The 23,679-nt window shown below is 39.2% G+C and overlaps 2 protein-coding genes across 6 annotated transcripts in view; one reads left to right on the top strand and one right to left on the bottom strand.

Annotated features, from left to right (window-relative positions):
- The window catches only part of USP16 (ubiquitin specific peptidase 16), a 25,760-nt gene extending 8,613 nt beyond the window's left edge, over window positions 1–17,147 (bottom strand). The window contains exons 1-9 of one of the 3 annotated variants that reach the window (XM_032779700.2): window positions 16,935–17,113; window positions 14,819–14,914; window positions 10,004–10,182; window positions 9,264–9,367; window positions 7,216–7,319; window positions 4,023–4,210; window positions 2,193–2,285; window positions 1,193–1,323; window positions 714–801 (exon numbers count right to left, since the gene is read on the bottom strand). In XM_032779700.2, the coding sequence (XP_032635591.1) occupies window positions 714–801; window positions 1,193–1,323; window positions 2,193–2,285; window positions 4,023–4,210; window positions 7,216–7,319; window positions 9,264–9,367; window positions 10,004–10,182; window positions 14,819–14,882 (951 nt within the window). In that variant the 5' untranslated portion in view covers window positions 14,883–14,914; window positions 16,935–17,113. Of the gene's footprint in view, window positions 1–713; window positions 802–1,192; window positions 1,324–2,192; window positions 2,286–4,022; window positions 4,211–7,215; window positions 7,320–9,263; window positions 9,368–10,003; window positions 10,183–14,818; window positions 14,915–16,923 lie in introns of all 3 variants that reach the window. The other 2 variants (XM_032779701.2, XM_032779699.2) reach the window with 2 other exon arrangements.
- RWDD2B (RWD domain containing 2B) lies at window positions 17,120–23,679 on the top strand. 3 transcript variants are annotated; one of them, XM_032779703.2, is made up of 5 exons: window positions 17,120–17,203; window positions 19,090–19,319; window positions 19,396–19,463; window positions 20,600–20,965; window positions 21,669–23,679. In XM_032779703.2, the coding sequence occupies exons 2-5, from the start codon at window positions 19,104–19,106 to the stop codon at window positions 21,901–21,903; spliced, it is 885 nt and encodes a 294-aa protein (XP_032635594.1). In that variant the 5' UTR covers window positions 17,120–17,203; window positions 19,090–19,103; the 3' UTR covers window positions 21,904–23,679. The 3 variants fall into 3 exon arrangements, with proteins under 3 accessions (XP_032635594.1, XP_032635595.1, XP_032635597.1); XM_032779704.2 differs by lacking the exon at window positions 17,120–17,203 and adding an exon at window positions 17,510–17,588; XM_032779706.2 differs by lacking the exon at window positions 17,120–17,203 and adding an exon at window positions 18,359–18,429 and having other exon boundaries at window positions 21,669–21,990.

Raw genomic sequence — 23,679 nt, 5'->3', positions numbered from 1 at the left:
TTTTATAAAACTCTAGTAGACAACCACCCACCTTCCAAACCAATTGCTTTTCAAGGTGCTTCTACAGCAATATGAGGTCAGCAACTTATTAATATTTACAGGGATTCAGACACCTATTTCAAGTTCCTGTTACGTTCATATTAGCCCATTGCTTTCAACACAGGCAGAACTGGGCCCACTGTTCAGTACTCTTGATTCTATTAGTACACCATCAACAAAAGACAGAAAATAACCCAAGATTCACCAGAATGCACCCCTCCAGGACCACAGTTTTATCTAGAGAACAATATTCATTGACTTGTTTTCCCCTCTAAGTATTCACAGCTATGGCCAAGTCCAAGTACAAGCAGCTGCACTCCCTTCCTCTACCATAGCAGACTGCAGATGGTAGCCTAAATAGCCTCCTTTTATGGATGACTGTTTGGGAAGAGAGAGAATAAAGAAATCCTCCAACTAGCCCTCCTCAAAAATCCTAACATTGATCACACAATCATGCAAACGACAATGTGGACAAGTCAGTTCAGTATTAGTTGGGATGAGGTCTAAAAATTCTTTACAGAGCTAACGAAAAGGACTAAAACTTAAAACTGTTACGATACACCTAACAATAATAAAAGACATTAAGAATAAGGTTTACTCTAACAAAGCACTAAAATCAGTATACTTAGACAAACACCCACATTGTTATATACTACAATGAAATAAGAACTTACTTGGATCTCTTCTGCCCTCATCCCATCCAGTAAGTAACGAAGCAATTCCTGGCTGTCTTGCTGCTGGTAACCTTTAAACCGTATTGCTCTGTTTAAACGGAATGAGAATTATATAATACATATAAAATTAAAATGTGAATTATTTTCAACTTGTCTACAGAAGACAGAAACAAATCTCAACCTGATGAAACAGATACCTGTAGGTATATGGGACCTTCTGAAAAAATATGAAGCTGAGAGGGTAGAAAGTCTCATTTTATATGCTTCTTTCATTTCACTTTAACTCATTTCTATTTTAGTCTACACCAATGTCTTTGAAAAGTTTATAGATACCATCTGAACTTCTGTTGGCACATGCACAATGAGAAAGAAATGAAAACATTTTTTGTTAATAGTAAAAACTGCCCTACTACTATATAATCCAATGTTAACAATATTCTTTCAGTCATTATTACAGTGCATTATGTGCAGATACTCACTTTTTACAAACCTGAGCAAAGAGTTCTTTAGGAGTGACAGTTCCCTTTTTTGTCTCTTGCATCTCTGAAAGGAACTGGCACATAGCTAATGTAAGCGGGCCAGGCTGCTCAAGTTTTATCGCCAGAGGTTCCTTTTTAAACAATAAAAACAAAAATCAAGTTTTATTTTGCATTCTTAATTCAGTCAGAGCTATGGATTCATTTGAAATTAGCTCAATATTAGAAAAACTGAACACTTGTTTTAACTTCCTGAAATACGATCCATTATAAAACAACATTTAGTAAAAATCTAATTCTCTGATTTTCTAAATGAAACGATAGGGAATAAGCTTACATAAAGCAGAAATGGTTGGAGAACATTTCCTCATTACACAGTATCCTTAGACTCAGCACACTAAGGATAATTTATTGTTTAATTTCAATCTGAATGTTCTATTTTTCTCGTATTTTTTTTTTAAATGGCACCATTTTTTGTGTTTATTCCTGCTTTACAATGCACAAAATAACCCACACATACCCTCAAGTTAATGAAATGTAGACTATCAAAGTTCAGTTTCCGGGGATTTCCTTAGCTTTCATTTTAGTTTTTAAAGATGAATAAGCTCCCGAGTCTCCAGGCTGAAGGAATAGCAGGATCACATCAAAGGGCAGCGATTATCCTTCCTTTCCTTTGCACATTTTAAAATTTGATTGAAAGTGGCATCTGACCAGACCTCACCAATGCCAAGGTTACAAGAATAATTTTTTTAAAGTGATGGGAATTTCATTGTAATGGAAATACGTCTATGAATTTACAATATTCAGAATATTAAATCTTCCACTTAACTGTACATCTTGGGTGAATTCCTGACTCCACTGAAGTCAATGGCAAAACTCCCATTGATTTTAACGGAAACAGGACTTAACATTTGTCCTAAAAATTTCCTCAAAACCCAAAAAACCAACTGACTGGTTTTTTAATGCACCTAAAAAATTACTTTATAAACTGCAGCGTACATACTGTTGAAAATTCCGGTGGCTCAATGTTAACTGTTGTTCCAGGCATTTTAACCTCCTTCAACAGCTCTCTCAGAACTGGTGTCTGTGATAAATTCTGTAATTAAGAGATCAAAAAATCAAATCAAAGTCTGGTAATTGGGAAAAATCAACTAATGATGCAATGAACGCAGTGCGTAATATAGTGTTTACAACATTATTCTTCAACACCTAGACGCTGAGTGCAAACTACCACACTGGATACAACTGTAGGAAGTTTGAGAAAGGGGGTTATTTTGACTGAGAACTCTAAAGGTATTATAAGAATATTAATTAACAACTTCTTATTTAAAACATTTAACATTTGAAAGAGCTAGCACCAACCATTTTCAGTTATTTCCTTAATCTCTGTACCCTGAGTTACAGTCTACAGTTCATATTATTATAGGAAAAACAGATGAGTCATTATAAAAGTGTAATAAATATAACACAGCAAACAGTTTGTACCACTCACTCACAAGTCTGCCTTTCCACTCCCAACGTGTTTCTGCACATCTCCTCCAAGATTTATCATCAAGCATTTTAACTCCTTACGGTCAAAACTCCCTGTCCAGCTCTCCATGTCCTTCCAGCACCATCATTCTGTTTGTCACTCAGGTGTGTAAACTGGGGGGCATATCTGACTCCTGCCTCTCTCGCCTCACATATCCAGACAGTATCCAAATCCTCCCCCTTCATAACAGTTCCAAATGTGGGCTAGTGAGCAAGGTAGTATAACTTACTGGCTAGAGCATTGGCCTGGGACACAAGAGACCTGCGTTCTATTCCTCGCTGTCACTAGCCTGCTGAATGACCTTGGGTAAGTCACTTTGCATCTGCGGCTGAGTTATAAAATGGGGATAATAATGCTTACTTCCCTCTGAAAGGCACTTTGAGATATGCTAATGAAAACCACTGTAGAAGAGCAGCTATGGATTAAGTTATTGTTACACTGCTAGAACCCTAGTTCAGGCCCTCATCTTCCATTGCTACTGCTACCTCCTTTCTGACCTCACTGACACAAATTACACTCCCTCTGCCCTTCCTCCACCCCGCAGTCCATTCAAGAGGATGTTCTGGTCGCATCCCCACATTTCTATGTTCCTGTTTTGGCTTCCTATTCACCATTATCAAATTCAACTTCTCATTCTCACCATGAGGACCATTCACAATTCTGCACCTGTTCCCCTTTTGTTATCTGCTATTATTGTGTTGTTCCTCTCTCCCAAACACTACATACTACTAGCCTTGAATGCCAATTTGTCTGCGTCTCCCACAAATGACCACTTGCTTCCACGTGGAACAGGAATATCACCTTTCTCTCAAGACTTATTTCTGCTGGGCTGCCTACAGGTGATAGCTAGGTACTGTAGACATCAGGTATAGGAGAGTTAAGAAAAAGCAGTCTTATAATTTGAAAATCATGTTGCTCAATAGCTAACCTAAGTAACTATACGATCTTAATAGTAATTGGAGATATACCTATCTCCTAGAACTGGAAGGGACCTTGAAAGGTCATCTAGTCCAGCCCCCTGCCTTCAATAGCAGGACCAAGTACTGATTTTACCCCATTTACTTTCATTAACCATCACCCTCTGTTCCTCTTCCCGACCCTTTCATTTTTTACCTTCTACAACTGACTTGGTTCTGTTTGGTCTCCAATTAGACTGCAGGTTCTTTAGGGCAGGGATCATGTCTGCATGCTTCTACAGCACCTACCACATTAGGCCCTGATCTATTTTAGGTCCTTTTGTGGCTACTACAATACAACATTAAAAATCTGACTCTGAAGTGGTTACAACAATATTTAGTGTACCTGCATAACAGCATTAAAGAAACATGTATTCCCCAAGTTACTAAGTCCTTTCACAGTGACTGCTGCATTGGTATTTGAAGAATTGTCTTCTTTGATCATGCCCTCCTTTTTTTCCTTCTCCTGTTCATTTTGGTTTTCTTTTTCTACTTTTTTATTTTCAAATTCTTTGTTTTCTTGATTTTTTGACACTGAAATACAAAAAAAGAAAAAATGTTAGGTACCTGGGGTGAGTTGGAAACAGATAGTATTTTGTAGCAGACCTGGAAAAATGCTCTACCTTTGAAGACAGTACTAGAAAATTACAAGGGTTAAATTTTAAACCCATGCCATTCAAGAGTCACATTTCAAATATAACATTTCTATGTTAGGTTTTGAGGTCACTTCTTGCACGTCATAATTTAACAAGACTAAACTGTGCTGTTTAATATAATCATCAGTTGAATACTGTCATTTAACAGATATATACCTTGAAATTTAATGTGTGTTCGTGGCAATTCCATATCTGTGGAGTCAAAAGTCATTCTACCACAGCATTTTCTACAGCACCCACCATTATAGCATCTAAGATCATGCTGCACACAAAATGGCAGCTACAACCTACAAAGAAGTATGTGGAACAGAACTCTTCTGTAAGTAAGTGTTCTCATGCCACTTGCTTTTATAACCAAGAAAGATGGTGCTAGAGAGTGAGTGAGCTTTCATTTAAGTGACATCTGTATCTTGAGGATCTTCTCCTGAAATTCATGTGTATCACTGAAAGATGCTCCTAGGTAGTTTGAATAGGGAGTTCCTGGGGAAGTTGAGTACAAATCCCATCCAAAACACATGCTAAATAGCTGCCACAGTCTTCTCTTGATGGGGCTCTCGCTAGGCAAGATATTCAGATACAATATGACTGCATCGTCTTCTTCAGCATAACAACCACCCTCACAATGACTCAGGTTCATGTTGAATGCAGTGGACCCAGATTCCCTCCATGTTTCTCACTTTCATACACCAAGTTAGAGCTCGTGAGCAAATTCCTGATTCCATTAAAGCCAATGGCAAAGCTCCCACTGACTTCAGCAGGATCAGGATTTGGCCTCACTATTCCAGACTAGTATGGAAACTGATAAAGTATTGGAGATTATTTTCCTACTTGTAAATCAGGTTTCCAGGATTCCTTAAATGTTGTGCCTTCTCATTCCTAGGTAAGATCAGTCACTTTATGTTGGTTACATTGGTAGATCTGCTCAAATACATCTTTCTCGGATCATGCTAACTCTTATCCACTAATTGCAGTTTTCTTAACAAATGTTAGCCTTGTTTCTTAGCAATAATTTTTATGCATCAATAATCATAATTAAGGATGTCTGTCCCAGAAGTCAGTGGAACTACTTGTCTGTTCCTCACCTATTGGAAAGGCTATTTGACACATTTCACTGCCCAGAAAAGTGAAGAGAGGTGGAATTTAAATCTTAACTAGTGTGGACTATGGCTACAAATGTAATTTGAAACAAAGCAACGTTAATAGGAACACTTCAGTTATGGTTTCAGCCACATAGTTCAGAGGACAGATAAAATATGGCCCAGGGAACACACTTCATCTCTGATCTGTAGGGACGACTTTTAGAGGTGAAAGTGGAGTTCAGTCATAGAGCCCACTGAATCCTCAGTTTTTCTGCTAAAACTGACAGTTGTGATGATTTTTACAACTTGTCTGCTAGGAAATGGATTGACATTACTAATTCAGAGAAAGTTGTATTCAGTTGTAATCACCTAGACAAAATGGTTACTTATCTTACAGTACCTAGCTCTTAGAGATGCCGTCATCCCATTTTAGATGTGCATGCTCCTAGCACAAAGTTAGGATAGCAATGCCTCAGTGCCTCCCCATCCCTCAACCATGGACATAAAGGGCAAAGCAGCCACAGCCATCTCTTAGTTTCCGTGCTAATTCAAAATCTCAGGTAAAGGGGACTCTGAAAAAATATGAAGAGAGGTCTGGGATCCACAAGCGTGACATCTAGAAGAACCAGTTACTATAAAGCAAGTAATGGCTTTTTCTTCTTTGAATAGGACTCTTGAGTGGATTCCACTCTAGGTGGCCGATAAGCAGTGCCCCATTCTGGAGTTCTAATTGCCAGTAACTAAACGGTGACCTTCAAAATTTGGTGTATGATCATGTCAAAGGTATAGCATTTAATACAGTAATGGGATTACTTTGTACAGCTGCCCTGCAAACGTCAATGGGGATCCATATAAAGCATGCAGAGAAGGGAGCCTGTGCTCTAGTAGAATGAGCTTTGGTATTTGGAGGAAGGGGCGTAGTAGCATGTGATAGGGTGAAATACACTAGGTAACCTAGTTAGATATTCACTGGGAAGAAATGGCTTGTCCCTTATTAGTGCTACTTATGGCAACAAAGACAGGGAGACTGTCCAAAGGGCTTTGGCCTATCAAGATAATATAGCAAGAACCTAGAACATCCAAGGTGTAAAGTTTCTTATCTCCTGGAGAAGAATTGGGTTTTGGAAAGAAAACAGGGAGATTAATAGATTTCCACTGAAAATGGAAATCTGACAACTTTGGAAATAAATTTGGGATGAGCTCTCAACACCACCTTCTCTCTGTAGAATACTGCATAAGGAGGGTCAGCTTTGAATCTGTCTATTTAGATTAAGGTAATGGTGCAAAGTGCTGAGAAGTTAAATTTAAAAAAAATAAAATAAAAGAACTAAATAAAAATGGGGGGAATTTGTTGGGAAATTCCTCCACCTAGAGAAAAATTGCAAGCAGGGGGAAATTCCACTAAGGGACAGGGTGCAGACACTCCTTGCTGCTATGGGCAATAAAAAAGAACTGACATATAGTTGCAGCCACCTTGCTCTTTATGACCTCAGGGAGGTCCCTCATGGGGACATGCATAGCACAGGCATGGATGCTACTCTTCACATTATCTCATCTCATGTGCACCTTGTGCCCCTACAGTGGAATCCACATGACACACTCTTAGAATAACATTCTGATTCCATAAGAAAGTTTTTCTGTCCCCATATTTCCCTTTTGAAAAGGTTTAGAAACAATAGGTGAAACCCTGACCCCCTTTCCGAACATCTAAACCCCACAATTGATATTGTATTGTCTTGATTTACAGCAGCGCCTGCTGGGCTCAAGGCGCTTTCAGTGTACTATATACCTTATAGGTACCTACCTGTACTTGGTGTGTCAACACAAGCTTGTTTTCTAACACAATCCACGAGTTGGCCCAATCGATTTGAACTATTATATGGGACTTCATTATCACACAAGTAGCACCTGTCTCCCAAAAAGAAGCCAAAAGAGTGCAATAAAAAAAAAGACTGAATTAAAATTATATTTGTATGGCATCAAATCACAACATCTAGAGTAATTTCTGAACTACTCCATTATACACACCTGAAAATGCTATAATTTTATAACAATCTTCTTGAATCAGGAATTTAAAAAGCAATTTTTGATACCAATTTACCTTCATTAAAGAAAAAGAGTGGCAGTGATATGGGAGGAGGGGATTGCATAAACCCTAACTGTTGACTTTATGGACATCCTGCATTCTTTACTCATGCAAAACTCAAATTCATTGAGACTTCTGCCTGAATAAAAAAAGTAAAGGATCAGGCCCCAAAGGAAATGATTACAAATATTAGAGGATACAGATATGAAAGTTGAAGTTTACTCTATCCAAACATTTTTTTTGTTATATTTAGTTTGAATAAGACATGAACAAGTGTATTCTGCTTGTCCTGGTAATGTATAGTTTTTGTTTTATTTGCCTTTTTTATTGCTGATACAGTTGTGTTTTTATTTCTATGAGAACAAAAACCAAATAAGTGTACCACTAGACCACTGCACTATGTTTCACATAATTTTACAGAGAAAAGCCACACTGGTAAATGGAAAGGTATTCTATTTATCCACAGAGCAGACAGAGCATTGGGAGAACAATGCAATCTTCCCCACACTGTCCTGTCAACATAGCCTAACCCTGACTTTGAGGAGCCACCTGTCCTCTTACCGTGTATAGACTCGCACTAACATATGTAACCAAACAGAACTGCTTTGACATACTGAAACATCCTAAATGAGTATATAAAGTACACTTATTTTTAAAGTGTTAGGCACAAACGCATTTAGCAGATTTCAGGATTACAAGAAAGTGTGGATTGACTCCCATTTTTGGGAGCAGAGGAAGTTTATAATGAAACTCTTTTTTCTAACCCACTAGAATCCCCAATACAAAGCATGGAAAGAACATCTATATATATCCAATCTTTCATCCAACCTACTTAGGAATCTATTTTTTTGTCAACTGTTTTGAAAACTTGGTAAATTTTTAAACAGGCTCACAATCACCATTTTAATGGGCAACACACGACAAAAACTTAAATAGGCATCATCCTCTTCTTTGTCTCTGTATCAGCTAAAAAGTTTTGAACGGAGGAGAGCGATTGCAAAGTTCTTTTTATATATTGTATAAGCGATTAATCTAAGATTTTAGCATCTCCTTTGTATATTAATCACATCAAGAGATTTGAAGATCTATTTTTGGCTTTTAGTTTTAAACATCCACTTTACAGTGAAATACTGTATTGCACCAATCAGTTTTAAATTCTTCATGAAGTCAGTTGTTTTTACACCAGAAAGCCTGATGTAATAAAAATTTTCATAAACTAGGTGCAATACTCCTATCTTTTAAAAGAAGGAAATTTACACACACAAAATATTTAACTTAAGAGTTATTGTATAAATCACCTCAGCAACTTTATGTAAAAAGCACAATTACAGTATGACCATTAAAACCATAATTTCTAACAAGACTGAAAGATTTAACATTTACCACTAATTACATTACGTAGCCTAAGATATACATATATTTGTAATGTTCAGACTGAAAGTGTGTGTCTCAAGTGACAGCATTAAGGTTGATGTGGGAATGTGAACATGAATTTTTCACATGTCAATACTATCATTAAGTGAATGTATTAAACATTAACAATATTTGCTAACTGGTCAGTGTCAGTCTTGCGGTAACGCTGTAGTAAAAGATTTTATTACTTATTTCAGCAACCGTAACTCTAAGTTAAAAGTTTTTTGTATGGAAATATCCTGAAAGTTTCAGTGTATTATTTTGAGAAGTCTACAAACAAAACACAAATAAATCACACCCCAGTTTTTATTTTCTTCCAGTTATGACTTATAACTGTTGCCTGACAAACTCACCACACACTCCAGTTGTCCAAACTGAGAACCAAACAATGGGGTTCTGATCTTGGTGTTGTATAATGCTTTAAAGCATGCTGCTCTTGAGAGTTTCTGCCACAGCCCTATAACATTGATAACCAGAAGTGTCACAAAACCCAATGGACTATCAAGTGAAAAAAAAATAAATTCAGACTATAAACAAAATTTTAATAAATACCTAACGATTAGCTAAGCAAATAAAGTAATTAGTCTGAATACCTACAGAGAAAAGGTACTAGTTAGATAAAGAGTAATTATCAAGTAGTATGGGATTTGGGCACCTAACTCCTTTAAGTGCTTTTGAAAATCCCAACTTTTAAGTCCTAAAAAATGAAAAAACTATTAGGTATATATGATTCTAAATTAAGTAAGCCATATTACTACTACAATATACCATAAGATCCTGCAATACAAATATTAATAGAAATATTAAATACTATTACAAACAAAATAATCTGGACTTTCAAGAAGAGAAAGTCATCACAATGGAGTCTGGTCCTTAAGTCTGCTAAATGCCTTTGTGCCAAGCTTTTAGATACTTTTAGTAACAATTCAGAGCAGACACTTTTTACCAGATTGAACTATATTAAATAATTTGCGTAGCACCACATCTGGCTGCAAGTTTAACAGTAAATTAAAATTTAGAGGGTTAATTGGAAGCTCTTTCTTAACTGCATTATGCAACATTTAATGTTTTAATGTTCAAAGAAGAGAAATACCCTATGGCCACATTTTAGACATAACCATATTGAAGGGCTTTCATCTGCTTCCTCTTCAGATTTATCTTGTCTCTGATTGTCTGTCTTGCAGTCCTGACAAATGTTCCACTCCACATTCAGCAATGCCTTTTTCACATGGCCTTGTTCCAATCCCTTGCGAATATGCTTGCACACAGGTTCTATGAAACAGAAAGTACAGAGATAAAATGAGGAAGTCACATTTTTGCCAAGTAGTCAACATGGAAACCGACTTCTATATGTCATAAAAAAAGGTGACAGGCCCATGAGCTCAAGTGGCCTTTTCATAGTTAAGGAGACAATGGCAGGTTAGGGGAAGTAACTGGAAGCTGTGGCAAAGATTTGACAAAGAGTGTGTGTCCATCCTTCATTATAAGAGTTCCCGATCTGGAGATATCGTTGGACTATCAGCTATTTCTCAAATATGACCAAACAGCATTTACTGAATAAGACTGTCAAATTTCTTCTGATACAGATCTAGCCACCATAATCTATGCCTTTGTCATTTCAAGACTAGATAACTACATTGTGCTCTGTCACTATTCAAGGCAACTGCATCTGTATTTCCCCTCAGTAATTCAACAAGGGTTCTCACTCTCAGGCTTCCAGCTCCCCTGGCCATCACCTCTCTTGGGTGGAGACATGTCTCACACAGTGTCCTGACCAGGATATTTCCAGACTGCACAATTTCCTGATTATACTGTGAGTTCACCAACAAAGTCAGGCTGCCTAAGCAGACCTGCTTAGCTTCTCTTCTCAGAGACGATACACAATGTAATTGCTACAGTTATAAACTGTACATAAGAACAGCCGTATCAGGTCAGACCAAAGGTCCATCCAGCCCAGTATCTGTCTACTGACAGTGGCCAATGCCAGGTGCCCCAGAGGGAGTGAAGCTAACAGGTAATGATCAAGTGATCTCTCTCCTGCCGTCCATTTCCATCCTCTGACAAACAGAGGCTAGGGACACCAATCTTTACCCTTCCTGGCTAATAGCCATTTATGGACTTAGCCACCATGAATTTATCCAGTTCCCTTTTAAACAATGTTATAGTCCCAGCCTTCACAACCTCCTCAGGTAAGGAGTTCCACAAGTTGACTGTGCGCTGTGTGAAGAAGAACTTCCTTTTATTTGTTTTAAACCTGCTGCCTATTAATTTCATTTGGTGTCCCCTAGTTCTTGTATTATTATTATTGTCACACAACTCTTTCTATGCAAGCTTATTTATTCTTTGGGTAAAAGCATTACGGAGAAAACATATTAAAAGAATGTGCATGCATGCTAACAAACATACCAGAAATCATGACAACGCTAACGTGCTCTGGCAGGAGCAGTCCTTCAAACCCCCACAAAGGGATCACAAGTTCCATGATCACAAGTTCATAACAACCCCAGTTCAGAACTAGTACTCAGTCTTATGGGCCCTCAATAGTCCGAGTCCTTCTAATCCTACCCTAAGGATTGGGGCCTTCCATGGACCAGGGGTCCTGTTTGTTTTCTGGATCAGGAAGAAAGCCCTGAGCCAGTTTAAAACCAGGCTATTTATCCAAAAATCCTTTGTCTGTTGATACCTCGAGAATCCAATTTGAGCTAGTATATGCGCACCTCTCCAGGGGGGTTGTGTCAAAGGGCTAATAACAGGAGGAATTACATTAGCACATATGAAGTTGCAGACAACCTCAATAACACAATTTGATTTTTAATACAATAGACCCCAAAGGCATTAAATTCAATTAAGTAAGATTTGTGCAGGATATTATTTTTGTCACATTCTCTACCTAGTGCTACATCTTAAATCCACCCAGAAACTGAAGCTGATGCAGAACGTTGGCCACTATGGACTGGTCTACACTGGAAACTTACATTGGCACAGCTATGTTTCTCAGGGGAGTGAAGAATCCACACCATTGAGAGAGATAGCTATGCCAACCTAACCGCCAGTGCAGACTGCACTTAGGCGACAGAAGAATTCTTTGACCTAGGTACTGACTCTTGGGGAGGCGGATTATCTACAGCAATAGGAGAACCGATCCTGTTGCTATAGTGAGTATAGCAACAGTTTTAAGTGTAGAAGTAACCTTAGAGGCTTCTTTCAGAAGCATAAGGCACCAGGATCTTCGCTGTTTGCCTGTTAGATTCCAAATGAAGTATAGGGTATTGGTTTTGATCTATAAATTCCTAAAGGCTTGACAGACTGCTTATGCCATATTGCCAGAGCTACAGTCAGTGGCATGAGATGATGGTCTTTGATAGGAAGAAGCGATATAGTCATAGAACCATAGAAATACAGGGCTGGAAGGGACCAGAAAAGATCATCTAGTCAAGAGGTAGTCAATTATTTTTTTGTCAAGGTCCAAATTTCTTGGTCAAGGTATAATCAAGATCCAGACTCCAGAGAAAATAATAAAATAAATAACAATAATTATAATAAGTAAATAAAAAGATTTTGGGATCAGTTCAAAAGCATCTGGTGATCCAGATTTGTCCTGCAGTCCTATTGACTACCCTGATCTAGTTCATCCCACCACAGTGATGCAGGATTAAATATTCCAAAGTGCTGTATAAGTATATAACGAGCACTAGTATTTGCTAGTGAGATGGATATTGTTTGAGTTTGATTTTTTTATTTCTAGTTGGTTATTTCTGGGGTTTGAGTGAAGAGAAGCTGTTGGTTTTGCCTTTTACATGACAAGAGGTTTAATTTACGTACAAAGAGCTTACAACTCACTGTTTATGCATAATCTGTACTCAGTAAACTGAAGCAATGCATTTAAAGATTTTTTTAAAAGCCAAACAGAAACAAGTTTGGAAAAAATATGTGATGGGGTTTATACAAAATGCCTGTCACTAAGGTACTTAATGCTGCTTAGCATAGTTTGTTTCCCTATTTGCTCTAAATTTATATTTACAACAAATGCTTAATATCTCTAGTATAAAAGCTGGAGTAAAAATATTTCAGTAAAGCTGCTGACATGAAATAATTTTATTTACAAAACATCTAAATCCATAGTTAATATTTATAGAGCTTTCTTTTGCTACCATACTCTTTCAATGAATTTAAGTAACTTGTTAAAAAAATTACATAAATGTTTGTATAATTCAAACCATTTTCTAGTACCTTTCATAAAATTGGAATTTTTTTTTTATTGTTCAAGTCAATTAATAATAGCTCTAAAATCTTTCTCCTTTCCTTGGAGCAGTTGGCAGGATAATAGCCCTAGACTGTAAGAACTTCATGGCACTAACTCAGTCTTGCTAGACGCAGAGTGCCTAACACATTGGAATCATGGTACTGACTGCGGATTCAGGCTGCTACCATAATACAAATGCTAAACAATAAAACAGCCTGAGATAGATGTTTGTCTGCACAGATTAAAACATCAGTAGTCTTTGGTTTGTCTACAACAATTCCAAATTAAATAATTTTTTTGTTCAAAAGTCTTGCATAATCAATGCAACTAAAAGTGAAGTTACTGACAACTTCCAGCGTTACTTATTTTCTGTAAATTAACTTCTATTCTGGGCCATAAGACAGAAACAACACAGGTGAGCTGGCACCTTTTAAGGAGTTGGGCAACCTTACTTGTGCCTGTTTAGCCTACCTCCCTGCTCAGGGCCCAGAGATCAAGTGACAGTCATGTAACCCACAGGGCTACAATATACAAAGAGAAGCCTCCAGCTCAGTCAAGGAGAAAGATTCAAAGGATGATGGCTACAAGACTTTCCCATAGATGACTTCTTCCTGGAGAGCTGACCGGGAATGGGAGCTGGCCAAAGAGAGACTATAAAGGAGACTAGGTTGAGGTCACTATAGGAAGTGGCCCTGGGAAACAGAAACAATGTACTTTGGAATTCCGGGCAGACAGCCTATGGCATTAGGGTCACGGGATGGAAACCTATAGGACAGGGAGGGAAAGTGGGCCTTGGTTCCCACCTATGGCACTATTTAGAGAGGTGCATGGAAACACCCTGCACCAGTGGGGTAAACAAGGGCACTCAAGAACTATTTGGAGCCTGGTGGAAGAGTATACAAAAAGAAAAGCTACAGCTTGGGGAAAACAGACCTTTGAAACAGGGCTGGGATCCTGTTATGAAGCTGAAAGGAAGGATTATGCTCATTTTGTTCAGAACTTCATTTTACTCTGAAAGAGGGGCGGACTTTTGACCAGAAGGTCAAAAAATGTGTTATGGTAGCCTGTAAGTTCATGGAAAACTGATGGCAGTGAGGAGACTGAGGCAGAACTGACCGCCAAAGCCAGATGGAGTAAGATGCTGCTAATACAAGGAATAATAATTTCTCTGAAATGCCATACACATTTATAATTGTGCATTTTAATTCATACCCTTTTACTGTTAGCATACCGATCCACCCAGAAATGAAAAAAATGTATCAAGAATGTGTAACTACTTTCCATTACACATACAGGGCCTGGCTTGGCAGGCCCTTTATATCATGAATATCTCATGGGATTCTGGGGTATTTCCATGTGAACTGAAATGACTATTGAGAAAAGGTGTTCAGGACTGGACCTGAATGACAGTAAACATTGAATCTCTGACATTTTAAAGATTTCCTACCAAGTTTAAGAAGCAATACTGATGTTTTCTAAAGAACTTACGGTTCAGCTGAGTAAACTCAATTTTTACAATCAAATATTCAAAGAAGTAGAAGTGACTACTGTAAATGCCTTCTGGTTATTAATGGGTTTTCAATGCTCCTCACTTTCAAGACAAATGAAACATTTCTTCCACAGTATTACAGTCTTTCCCTGAAAATATTTTGTTATGAAACATACCCAAAATATCCTGAGACTCATCATCAGCCTGTATGTTTTTTCCCTTTGCTCGCTTCTTTCCCATATTAGTACTTTGTAGTTTTCCTTACACAGAACCTAACAGGGGAAAAAAAAAAAACATATTAAATTCAAAATTAGATTTTGATTCTGTTTGTAGGTTATACAAAAGGAAGCAGCAATCAGACAAATTAACTAGTTTTAAATTAGCTGAATTTCAAGGGGACATGAATTCATAATATTTCCGTACATTACAGCTAATGCACATTTTGACCTCATTTCTGCAACCAGATCTGAGCTCTTTGGGACTCCACAAGGGCACAGAGGTCTGTGTAAGAGTGGGGTCTAAACTGTCAGCAAAATTCCCCTACACTTTTTATGGCTCACCTTAATGGAGTACGGCCACAAACGTTTTAGGAGGCAACTGTCATATTATTAGTTTATCATATTTAAATACTGAAGTTACTTATTTAATGAACTCACTACTTTTGATTTATTGGAAATTCCTTTTTTTTAATGACTTGTTCAGCAACATTAAATAAATTGTTATTCTAGCAGCATTTGACAATATACTGGAGATTCAGATTTCTTATGGCATTGATGTCTCTTCAATTCTGGGAGATTTCAGTTTTTGTATTCATAGAACTATCTAGTAAATAATGCAATTTGGAATAACTGTTTGAGTATATCCTTAGAAAGGGACCTAGAGAGGCATCAACCTCTAACATGACAGAGCCTTAAGCAAACTGTGCATTTATGCTGGTCTTAAATAATAATAATCATCATCATAAAAATAATCAGGAACTATATGTAGGTTTAATGTATATAATGAGAAAAAGCACAAGAATAGCTTAATTCAGAGACCCTTCCCCCGCCCCCCCCAAAGAAAGGTCAGCTATCAGACCTTTGGCATAGAAAGGAATTCCAACCACATTCTCAAAAGGACAAGTTTACCCACGTAGTAACAGATGTAAAGATATAAAAAAAATTAAAGTTAATGTTTAAAATCAAATTTACACAAGTTAAGAAGGAAGGTACTGTACATCTGGGGTCAGGTTTGAGGGATTACAAGTGTCGGTTACAAGGTTAATAAGATATATACATATTACATAACCAGCACAGACCCAGATTGGGGTGCACACTACATTTGTTTATGTGAAACATAAAGTAGCACTTTGGAGGGTGTGGCAAATTTAACACTCTGAAAGTTAAGACTAAATAAATTATAGATTTGGAAAAGGAATTAGTTGCACACTCAAAAATAAAGTTGCAATTCTCAACCTTTAGTTAAATCATAGTAGTGCATTTCTAGCCTTGTCCGGGCTGAACTCTTATCTTGCCAACAGAACGAGAAGGCAGCTGAGAATAGGTAAGTATCAAACAAATACATGTTGTGGCTGGGTAGATGAGTCAGACAGGATCTCCTCAATGCTACTAAGTTACAAAATATTTATGAAGTATTAAAGGGTGTGATTTAGACCCAAGTTTGTCAAGGCACTAGAAAGCCTTTAAAATACACCTGCTGTAGAATGGGAATAGGACATTGACACAAGAGCACGATTTTTAGAAGCTGTTTACCCCGCTGTAACTTCACTAATATTTGCAGAGTCTGGTACACTAGGAATAGGACATATCTCTGATACCTACACAGTCTGGGGTACCAGCAGGTAGCAAATGTCCAGTGTAGGTGGTGACCACTGTACCAGGTATGCAACCTCTCTCTCTCTCTAGGCATTTCTCCCACCACCACCGCCACGCCTCCACAAGAGATGTATCCCCTTGGAAAAATGTGCGCCTCCCCCCCCTCCGCTGTCACGCAGCAAAACACGTGTTCTTTGGTCCATATCTAGCAGGCGAACTCAAGGCAAGGAGACCTCCCTGCCACAGGCGCTGGAACTGGGGGTGCTATTGCACCCCGTGACTTGAAGTGGTTGCTATCATATACAGGGTTTGCAGTTTGGTTCAATGGCTCTGACCACCCCCACTACACACATTGCTCCAGCTCCCCCCCCCCCCCCCCCGCTGCTGCCCCAGCTCCCAGCCGCGAGGGACAAGGCAGCTGCTGCAGCTGCCCTCCTTCCCCTCCCCGCCCCAGGGCACGGGCGCACCGGCTGCCTACCCGCCCGCGTGGAGGGATGAGCGCCAAGTCTTCCAGCTCCTGCCACCAGCGCTGCTGCTCCTCTCACACTAACCCAAGCCTGGAGTGCAGCGCACCCCACCTCGCCCGGCAACTCGGGGCAGCCCGCTGGCTCCGATTGGCTAGTCAACCTCATCTGACCCCGCCTCCCACCAGTTACGGACACGGACCAGAACCAGTAGGAAAGCCCCACAACCCCAGCCGGGCACAGTCGGGCCGGGAGCTGACAGGAGGCGGCTCAGACCAGGCGAGTAAGTGACTCAGAAACTGGGGGAAGGGAGGGTAAATAACGTGGTGGAGTCCAGAGGAACTCGCTGGGTCCCTCACCGGCCAGTGTCGTGAATCGAGTTGATTTACGACACGCTTCCGGCTCAGCATAGTTTTACGGCTCCCGTCCTCTTCCCGTGACTGAGCTGAGAGTGACTTACGCCGGTGCTAGGGAGAACGGCCTTTTATCACTTCCGGTGCGTTGCATCGTGGGAACCTGGAGGGGCGTTGAGGTCAATCGGCGAGAGACCGCGAATGAGGAAGCGCAAGTCCCGGCGCGCTTGCGCGATAGCGGAGCGGCCTGTATAAGTCCCAGCGCAGCCGGAAACGTTGGAGTCGACAGTCTGTGGGAAGCTGTAGTGGTTCGTGGTATGAACTGCCCGGCCCGAGTCTGGGCCCCAGCGTGGGGATTTAAAGCTCAGAGGCCCAAATAGCTGGGGAGGTAGCGCCTCTCTCTGGAGCTCTTCTTCCGGCCCGGGGGGTGCGCCCGGCCTCGCAGCTACGGGCGCGGTGGGACCGACTATTCCGCGTGGGTAGTTAGAGCGTCTTGCTGAGGCACCGTTCAGGATAGAGTGGCCCATGGACAGTACAAATGCTCTAACTACTTATGCTAAACAGTCGGTTCCCCCATGTGTTTTGCTGTCGGCTTGGAGGATATTCCCCAGCCCTGAAGAAGCTCCGTGTCGCTCAGAAAGCCTTTTTCTTTCACCAGCAGAAGTTTGGTCCAATAAAAAATATGGTCTCACCCAGCAAAGAGTCCTGTGGCACTTTATAGACTAACAGACGTATTGGAGCATGAGTTTTTGTGGGTGAGTACCCACTGCATCTGATGAAGTGGGTATTCACCCATGAAAGCTCATGCTCCAATATGTCAGTCTATAAGCTGCCACAAGACTCTTTGCTGCTTTTACAGATCCAGACTAACACGGCTCCACCTCTGATGCTTGATCTCACACACATGCTCTCTTTAATATCTGGGGACTGATACAGCTACAAGTGCACTGTTGTGGACTTAGCATAGACTATGGTTCTACTTTTTAGATTTGGAGTGTGTTTTAAAATTTAAAAAAATGTAATTTGTTATTCTTTCTAGAATGGGGCCTCCTCTTCCACTCCTAGGAGTGCATATTATAACTACTGCCAGTGCTAGAAATCCCATGATGGGATCTGAAAGTCCAGAGAGATTCTTTTGGCTCATGCATCATCACTTGTAAAAAAAATTTCTAATTAGAATTTAGTTAACCATTTGGTAAAGTTGTAAGACATAATAAAATTCATCACACTCTCCCATGTCTATATTGGCTCTGCAGGGCTAATATTAGCAAAATCTTGTAGAAGATTTTGTCAGTACAGTAAATATGTCTTTGAATGTACAGTGAGCAGATCCAATGAGCAAGAATGTACCATTTCTACAATCACTTTTCTGACCACTTTTCTTCACTTTGATGCTTAAATTGGCACTATATGCCTAATTTCACCACATTGTTGGAAGGATAGACCCCCTAAGCATAGCCTTATCCAGCACTGCAATACCAAAACAACACAAATGATGAAATTCAAAACATATCACACTGTGTAATCCAAAGACATTTGAGTGAAAACAAAGGGTGAAATCCTGGCCGTGTTGAAATCAATGGGATGTCATGAGTGTTCCCATTGATTTAATTAGGCCATGATTTCAGCCACCATTTCTATATTGGCCCCATCCTGCAAACCCTTAGCTGATCAGCTCTTATGAGCGATCCCATTGATTTTGGTGGGATTACTTAAATGAATTAATATTACTTAAGAGTTGCATGATTAGTCCTTAAACTTGTGCTTCTATCTATTAGAATTGTCTTTTCATTTTTTTCCTAATTTCTTTATTTAGGAAACAGCTAAAACATGGCCAAAATGACTAATTTGGAAGAAGCTGACGTACAACTTTCTGAGTTAGACCTACTTTCTAGTATGTTTCCTGATGAAGATGAGTTTATTGTGACTGATCAGCTGGCTGTAGCAGAACTAAAACATTATATTGATAATAAGACGTCAGAGATCCCATCTTCAAAAGTTCAGTTTATACTGAATGTAAAACAAGAGGTTGCTGATGCCACTATGGTAATGTAGCCATATTTTTGAAAGAAAAAAAAAGACATTTCAGATCAGATTTTAATGCCTTTTTTTTTTTTTTTAGGTAATGCTTTCTTTATCCTGTGCTTTACCACTTAACTACCCAGCTGTTCTACCAGAAATTACTGTCAGGTACTACATATTTCTAGACAGGAAACTAAAAGCTAAAATTTACTAGGTCAGTACAAACATAATAGCAAGAGACAGCCCCAAAAAGCACACAGTCTAAATAAACAAGACAGACAAAAGGTGGGAATGGAAACAGAGATGCAAAGTGGTGAGGTGGCTTGCTCAGGGTCATGCAGCAGGTGAGTGACAGAGCTGAGAATAGAAAATAGGAGTGCTAGCTCACAATACAGTGAAATTATTGTGGCTCCATGTGGACACAGTGATGGTCTTCCAGCGTTGATCATTTTACAAGACCAGTGCCCAAGTAAGGAACATAGACTCAGATTCCCAAAGATATTTCAGTGGGAGTTAGGTGCCTAAATATCTTTGAGGATCTGGGCCATAGTCCATCGTGACAATGCTTCCAGTTGGTTGTGACTTAAGAAGTGAAAGGTTGTTTAATAAATCTCATCCTTCTGCTTGGCAGAATCAGGGGCGGTTCTAGACATTTCGCTGCCCCAAGCACGGCAGCTTGGTGTGGAGGGCGCTCTGCCGGTCGCTGGGAGGGTGGCAGGCAGCTCCAGTGGACCTCCCGCAGGCGTGCCTGCGGAGGGTCCGGTGGTCTCGCGCTCCGCAGGTCCCGCGGCTTTGGAGGTCCACCGGAGCCACGAGACCGGCGGACTCTCTGCAGGCATGCTTGCGGGAGATCCACTGGAGCCACCTGCCGCCCTCCCGGCGACCGGCAGAGCGCCCCCCGCGGCATGCCACCCCAAACACGCGCTTGTCATGCTGGGCCTGGAGCCGCCCCTGGGCAGAATATTGTTACTCACTGACCTGCATTATTTCTCTTTTTGTATTTTTGTTTGTTTCTGGTACATTGTATATCTCAGAACACTACTGCAGTGACCATCATAAATTCTCATCTGGGCTTTTTCTGTTTAAAATTTACAGCTATATAATGCTATATATAAAATCTGCAGCTAGCCCTTTAAAGGCTAAAATGGGATTTTCTTAGGAAATATTAATTTAAATGTTTTAGCCAAACAAAATGCTTTTGTACCAATTCTAAACTAACAGCATAATAGGGTTTTTAGCATATCTTTTTTAAAAGGTAGGAAAATCAAAATGTCTAACAAGATATGTTAATATTTTTTCCTTAGGTCACCATCATTAAGCCGATCACAGCAGATTCAGCTGAACACAGATCTAAAAACATACTTGAAGCGAAACTGCAGTGGTGAGGTCTGTGTATTAAATGCAAGAGAATGGGTTAAAGATCATGCAGCTGCTTATATCGATAATGAGCTTTCATCTTCTTCAGTGACTACATTGAGGACTATGCAGTCAGAAGATGTCATTTTCACTAGATTATGGATCTATAGTCATCACATCTACAACAAGCATAAAAGAAAGAATATTGTTGATTGGTCTAAGGAGCTTGCTCTGACGGGGTTTAGCATGCCTGGGAAACCAGGTGTCATTTGTGTAGAAGGCCCACAGAGTACTTGTGAAGAATTCTGGTCAAGGTTTGCTTTTTATATACTATATTTTGTTTTTAAGTAACATTGGTGGTTAGAATATTGTGCTTGTTATGTTGTGGTTCTGTAAATTTGATCAGAAGGTGGGCAACTATTGTAGTATTGGTAAAATCAACATTTTGTCTATGAAAAGTATATGTTTTGTATTTTATCACAATACATTTACACACCTCCCACCTTCTGCCACTTCTTATAGCCATCAGGGCCATAAATTAGCCAGCAAGGGGTTCTCTTTGACTAATGCATGCAGTGCTTTTCTTCTTGCCTCCTGTCAGCTCTATGTCAGCTGTGTAGCGAAGTATGCTGTACCACTGGTCTCGTTAATATTTTTTATATTGCTTGTATTGTATTTTTGTGTAGTGTAGACCTGGTTCAGCTCTGCCCATTTAATAATAAAAAGGGTAAGAAAATTCCTTGCACAGACAAGGTGGAGGTGTGCAGTTATATTTAAATCCCAACTTTATTGACTGTTCTCTGAGGTATGGGTGTAAAGAAACAATGCTCTGGTTCTAGGAATGTTTGCAGGTATGTATATGTTTGTTTGACTGATTGGCTAATGAGCTATAATGTGTATCCCAGGTATCTACACAACTGAAATTTGTTGATTTTTCTCCTTTCATAATACCTGCTTCATAACATTTTATAAAATGTGCTACATTTTATGGATTCTTATTTCCCTAATTGTTTTCAGAGTCAGAAGATTAACATGGCGGAGAATTTTAATTCGCCACAGAGAGGATATTTCTCTGGATGGATCACATGCTGAGATGCAGAAACAAAGAAAATTCTCATCTTTTGAAGAAAAAGTATTTGATGCGCATGGTGCCAGAGGAAATCATATGGATCTGGGGCAGCTCTATCATTTTTTAGATGAAAAGGGGTGTGGTGATGTTTTTCAGATGTACTTTGGAGTTGAAGGATGTTAGATCAGCAAGGATCCAATCAATGAACTTGAAAAATTATGTGACAGTCTTGGATAAATTATTCTTTTTCCCTCTGAAATAGTTGATCAGTGAGGGGAATGATTACTACTGCTTTATAAGATGAATTCAGTTTTCCATGAAAATGAATAATGGTCGTGAAAATGACTATATGAATGCTTTAATATAAAGATATTTTTAAGGGAAAGATATAATGATGCTAATGACAAAGACAACAACAATAAACCAACAACAGCTTTTTGATAGATGCTGCATACTATTTATAATCTGAATTATTAAAAATTCACCTTGGAGAGGTTGATTATATCTATGTAATATAGTAAAAAAGATCCAGATGTTTGTGAAAAGTGTTAGTTTTGGGCAGAGATACAGCACTCATATTATAGACATGGGATTATATGTGTGCGTGTGTGTGTAAAATATGGAATGGGAAGGGAAGCAACCATGGGTGTATGATTTTCCAATGATTATAGTTTTTTTAAGCAGGCATGTCTGGAAAGAAATGTTGCCTTTTACATCACTGAACAGTGTATTTACATACACTACTGGCGGATGTTTTGATTCCAAAACATTTATTTAATATTTGCTGCTTATAATACTTGCAGTTGAACATGGTGCTTTATAAAGATAGGTGTAGATCCTCCAAAGCCTTACTCATACAAGTAGTTTTATTGACGCCAGTGGGACTAGTCACATGAATAAGGACTACTCACACAAGGAAAAAATGGTTTGCAAGATGGGGCCCGCAGAAAAGACACACTAGTTGCCCGAACAAGTTTATAATTGATGAGTTCACTTCTGTTATTATTTCTATTTTAATAGTGCCTAAAAGCTTTCATCAGGATTGGTGCCCCATTGAGCTAGCCACGTACAAACACATAACAAAAAGACGGTCCTTGCTCCCAAAAGTTTGCAAACTCGGTTTGCAAACTCTTTTTTATATAATTACTTCCACTGACTCAAATAAAAATCATATGTATAAGAACTACAACCGTGAGAGAGAATTTGCAGGATCAGACTTTTGTATAATTTTGCATCAGATTTCAATAAATTAATATACATTAATTCACAGGGGCGGCTCCAGGCCCCAGCACACTAAGCGTGTGCTTGGGGTGGTATGTCGCGGGGGGTGGTCCACCGGAGCCGCGGGACCGGCGACCGGCAGAGCGCCCCCCGCGGCATGCCGCCGTGCTTGGGGCGGCAAAATGTCTGGAGCCTCCCCTGTTAATTCATAAGGAAGACTGAACTTATTATTTTCCCTAAAGGTAATATTCTACATTGTAACAAACTTTGAAAGTTGTGTACATTTAATAAGCAGTACACACTGAGTGTCATAGATGGTGACATTCAAATCTCTTATGTAGGCAAAAATTGGCAAGAGCTTTTGTGGTGGATATTTGATTTCAGCTCACAACACAATTCTGTTTCCTCTTTTGAATCCTGCTAAAGTATTGGTCTTTAATTGTACTAGAATGGATTTACTTAAGATTAAAAAAGTTATCCAAAGTGTACTAGGGAATTACACAGTATTTTCAAAAATATTTGTAGAAGCTATGGTTTAAAAAGATGTTTTAGTTTGGAATTATGTTAATGTAATTATCACAAAGATACAGCAGCAGTTACTAAAAATTTTCATTTCCCATTTATCTGACCTCTGCAATCATTCTAATATAGATGTTTGTAACTATTTTTAAGAAATACCATATCAAGCTGTCTAGTTTTTGAAAAAAAATTAAAAAAAGCACTTCACATACATCAAAA

The sequence above is a fragment of the Chelonoidis abingdonii genome, chromosome 1, assembly GCF_003597395.2.
Source record: "Chelonoidis abingdonii isolate Lonesome George chromosome 1, CheloAbing_2.0, whole genome shotgun sequence".
Taxonomy (NCBI): Eukaryota; Metazoa; Chordata; order Testudines; family Testudinidae; genus Chelonoidis; species Chelonoidis abingdonii.
The sequence above is the reverse complement of the archived record's forward strand: the minus strand, read 5'-3'. Positions and strand labels throughout refer to the sequence as shown.

Excerpts from the sequence above, each read along its gene's own strand:
- RWDD2B (XM_032779703.2), top strand. The coding sequence starts at position 19,104 with ATGGCCAAAATGACTAATTTGGAAGAAGCTGACGTACAACTTTCTGAG. Across the intron at positions 19,464-20,599 it reads CTACCAGAAATTACTGTCAG|GTCACCATCATTAAGCCGAT; the intron begins GTACTACATATT and ends TTTTTTCCTTAG. Across the intron at positions 20,966-21,668 it reads TGTGAAGAATTCTGGTCAAG|AGTCAGAAGATTAACATGGC; the intron begins GTTTGCTTTTTA and ends AATTGTTTTCAG.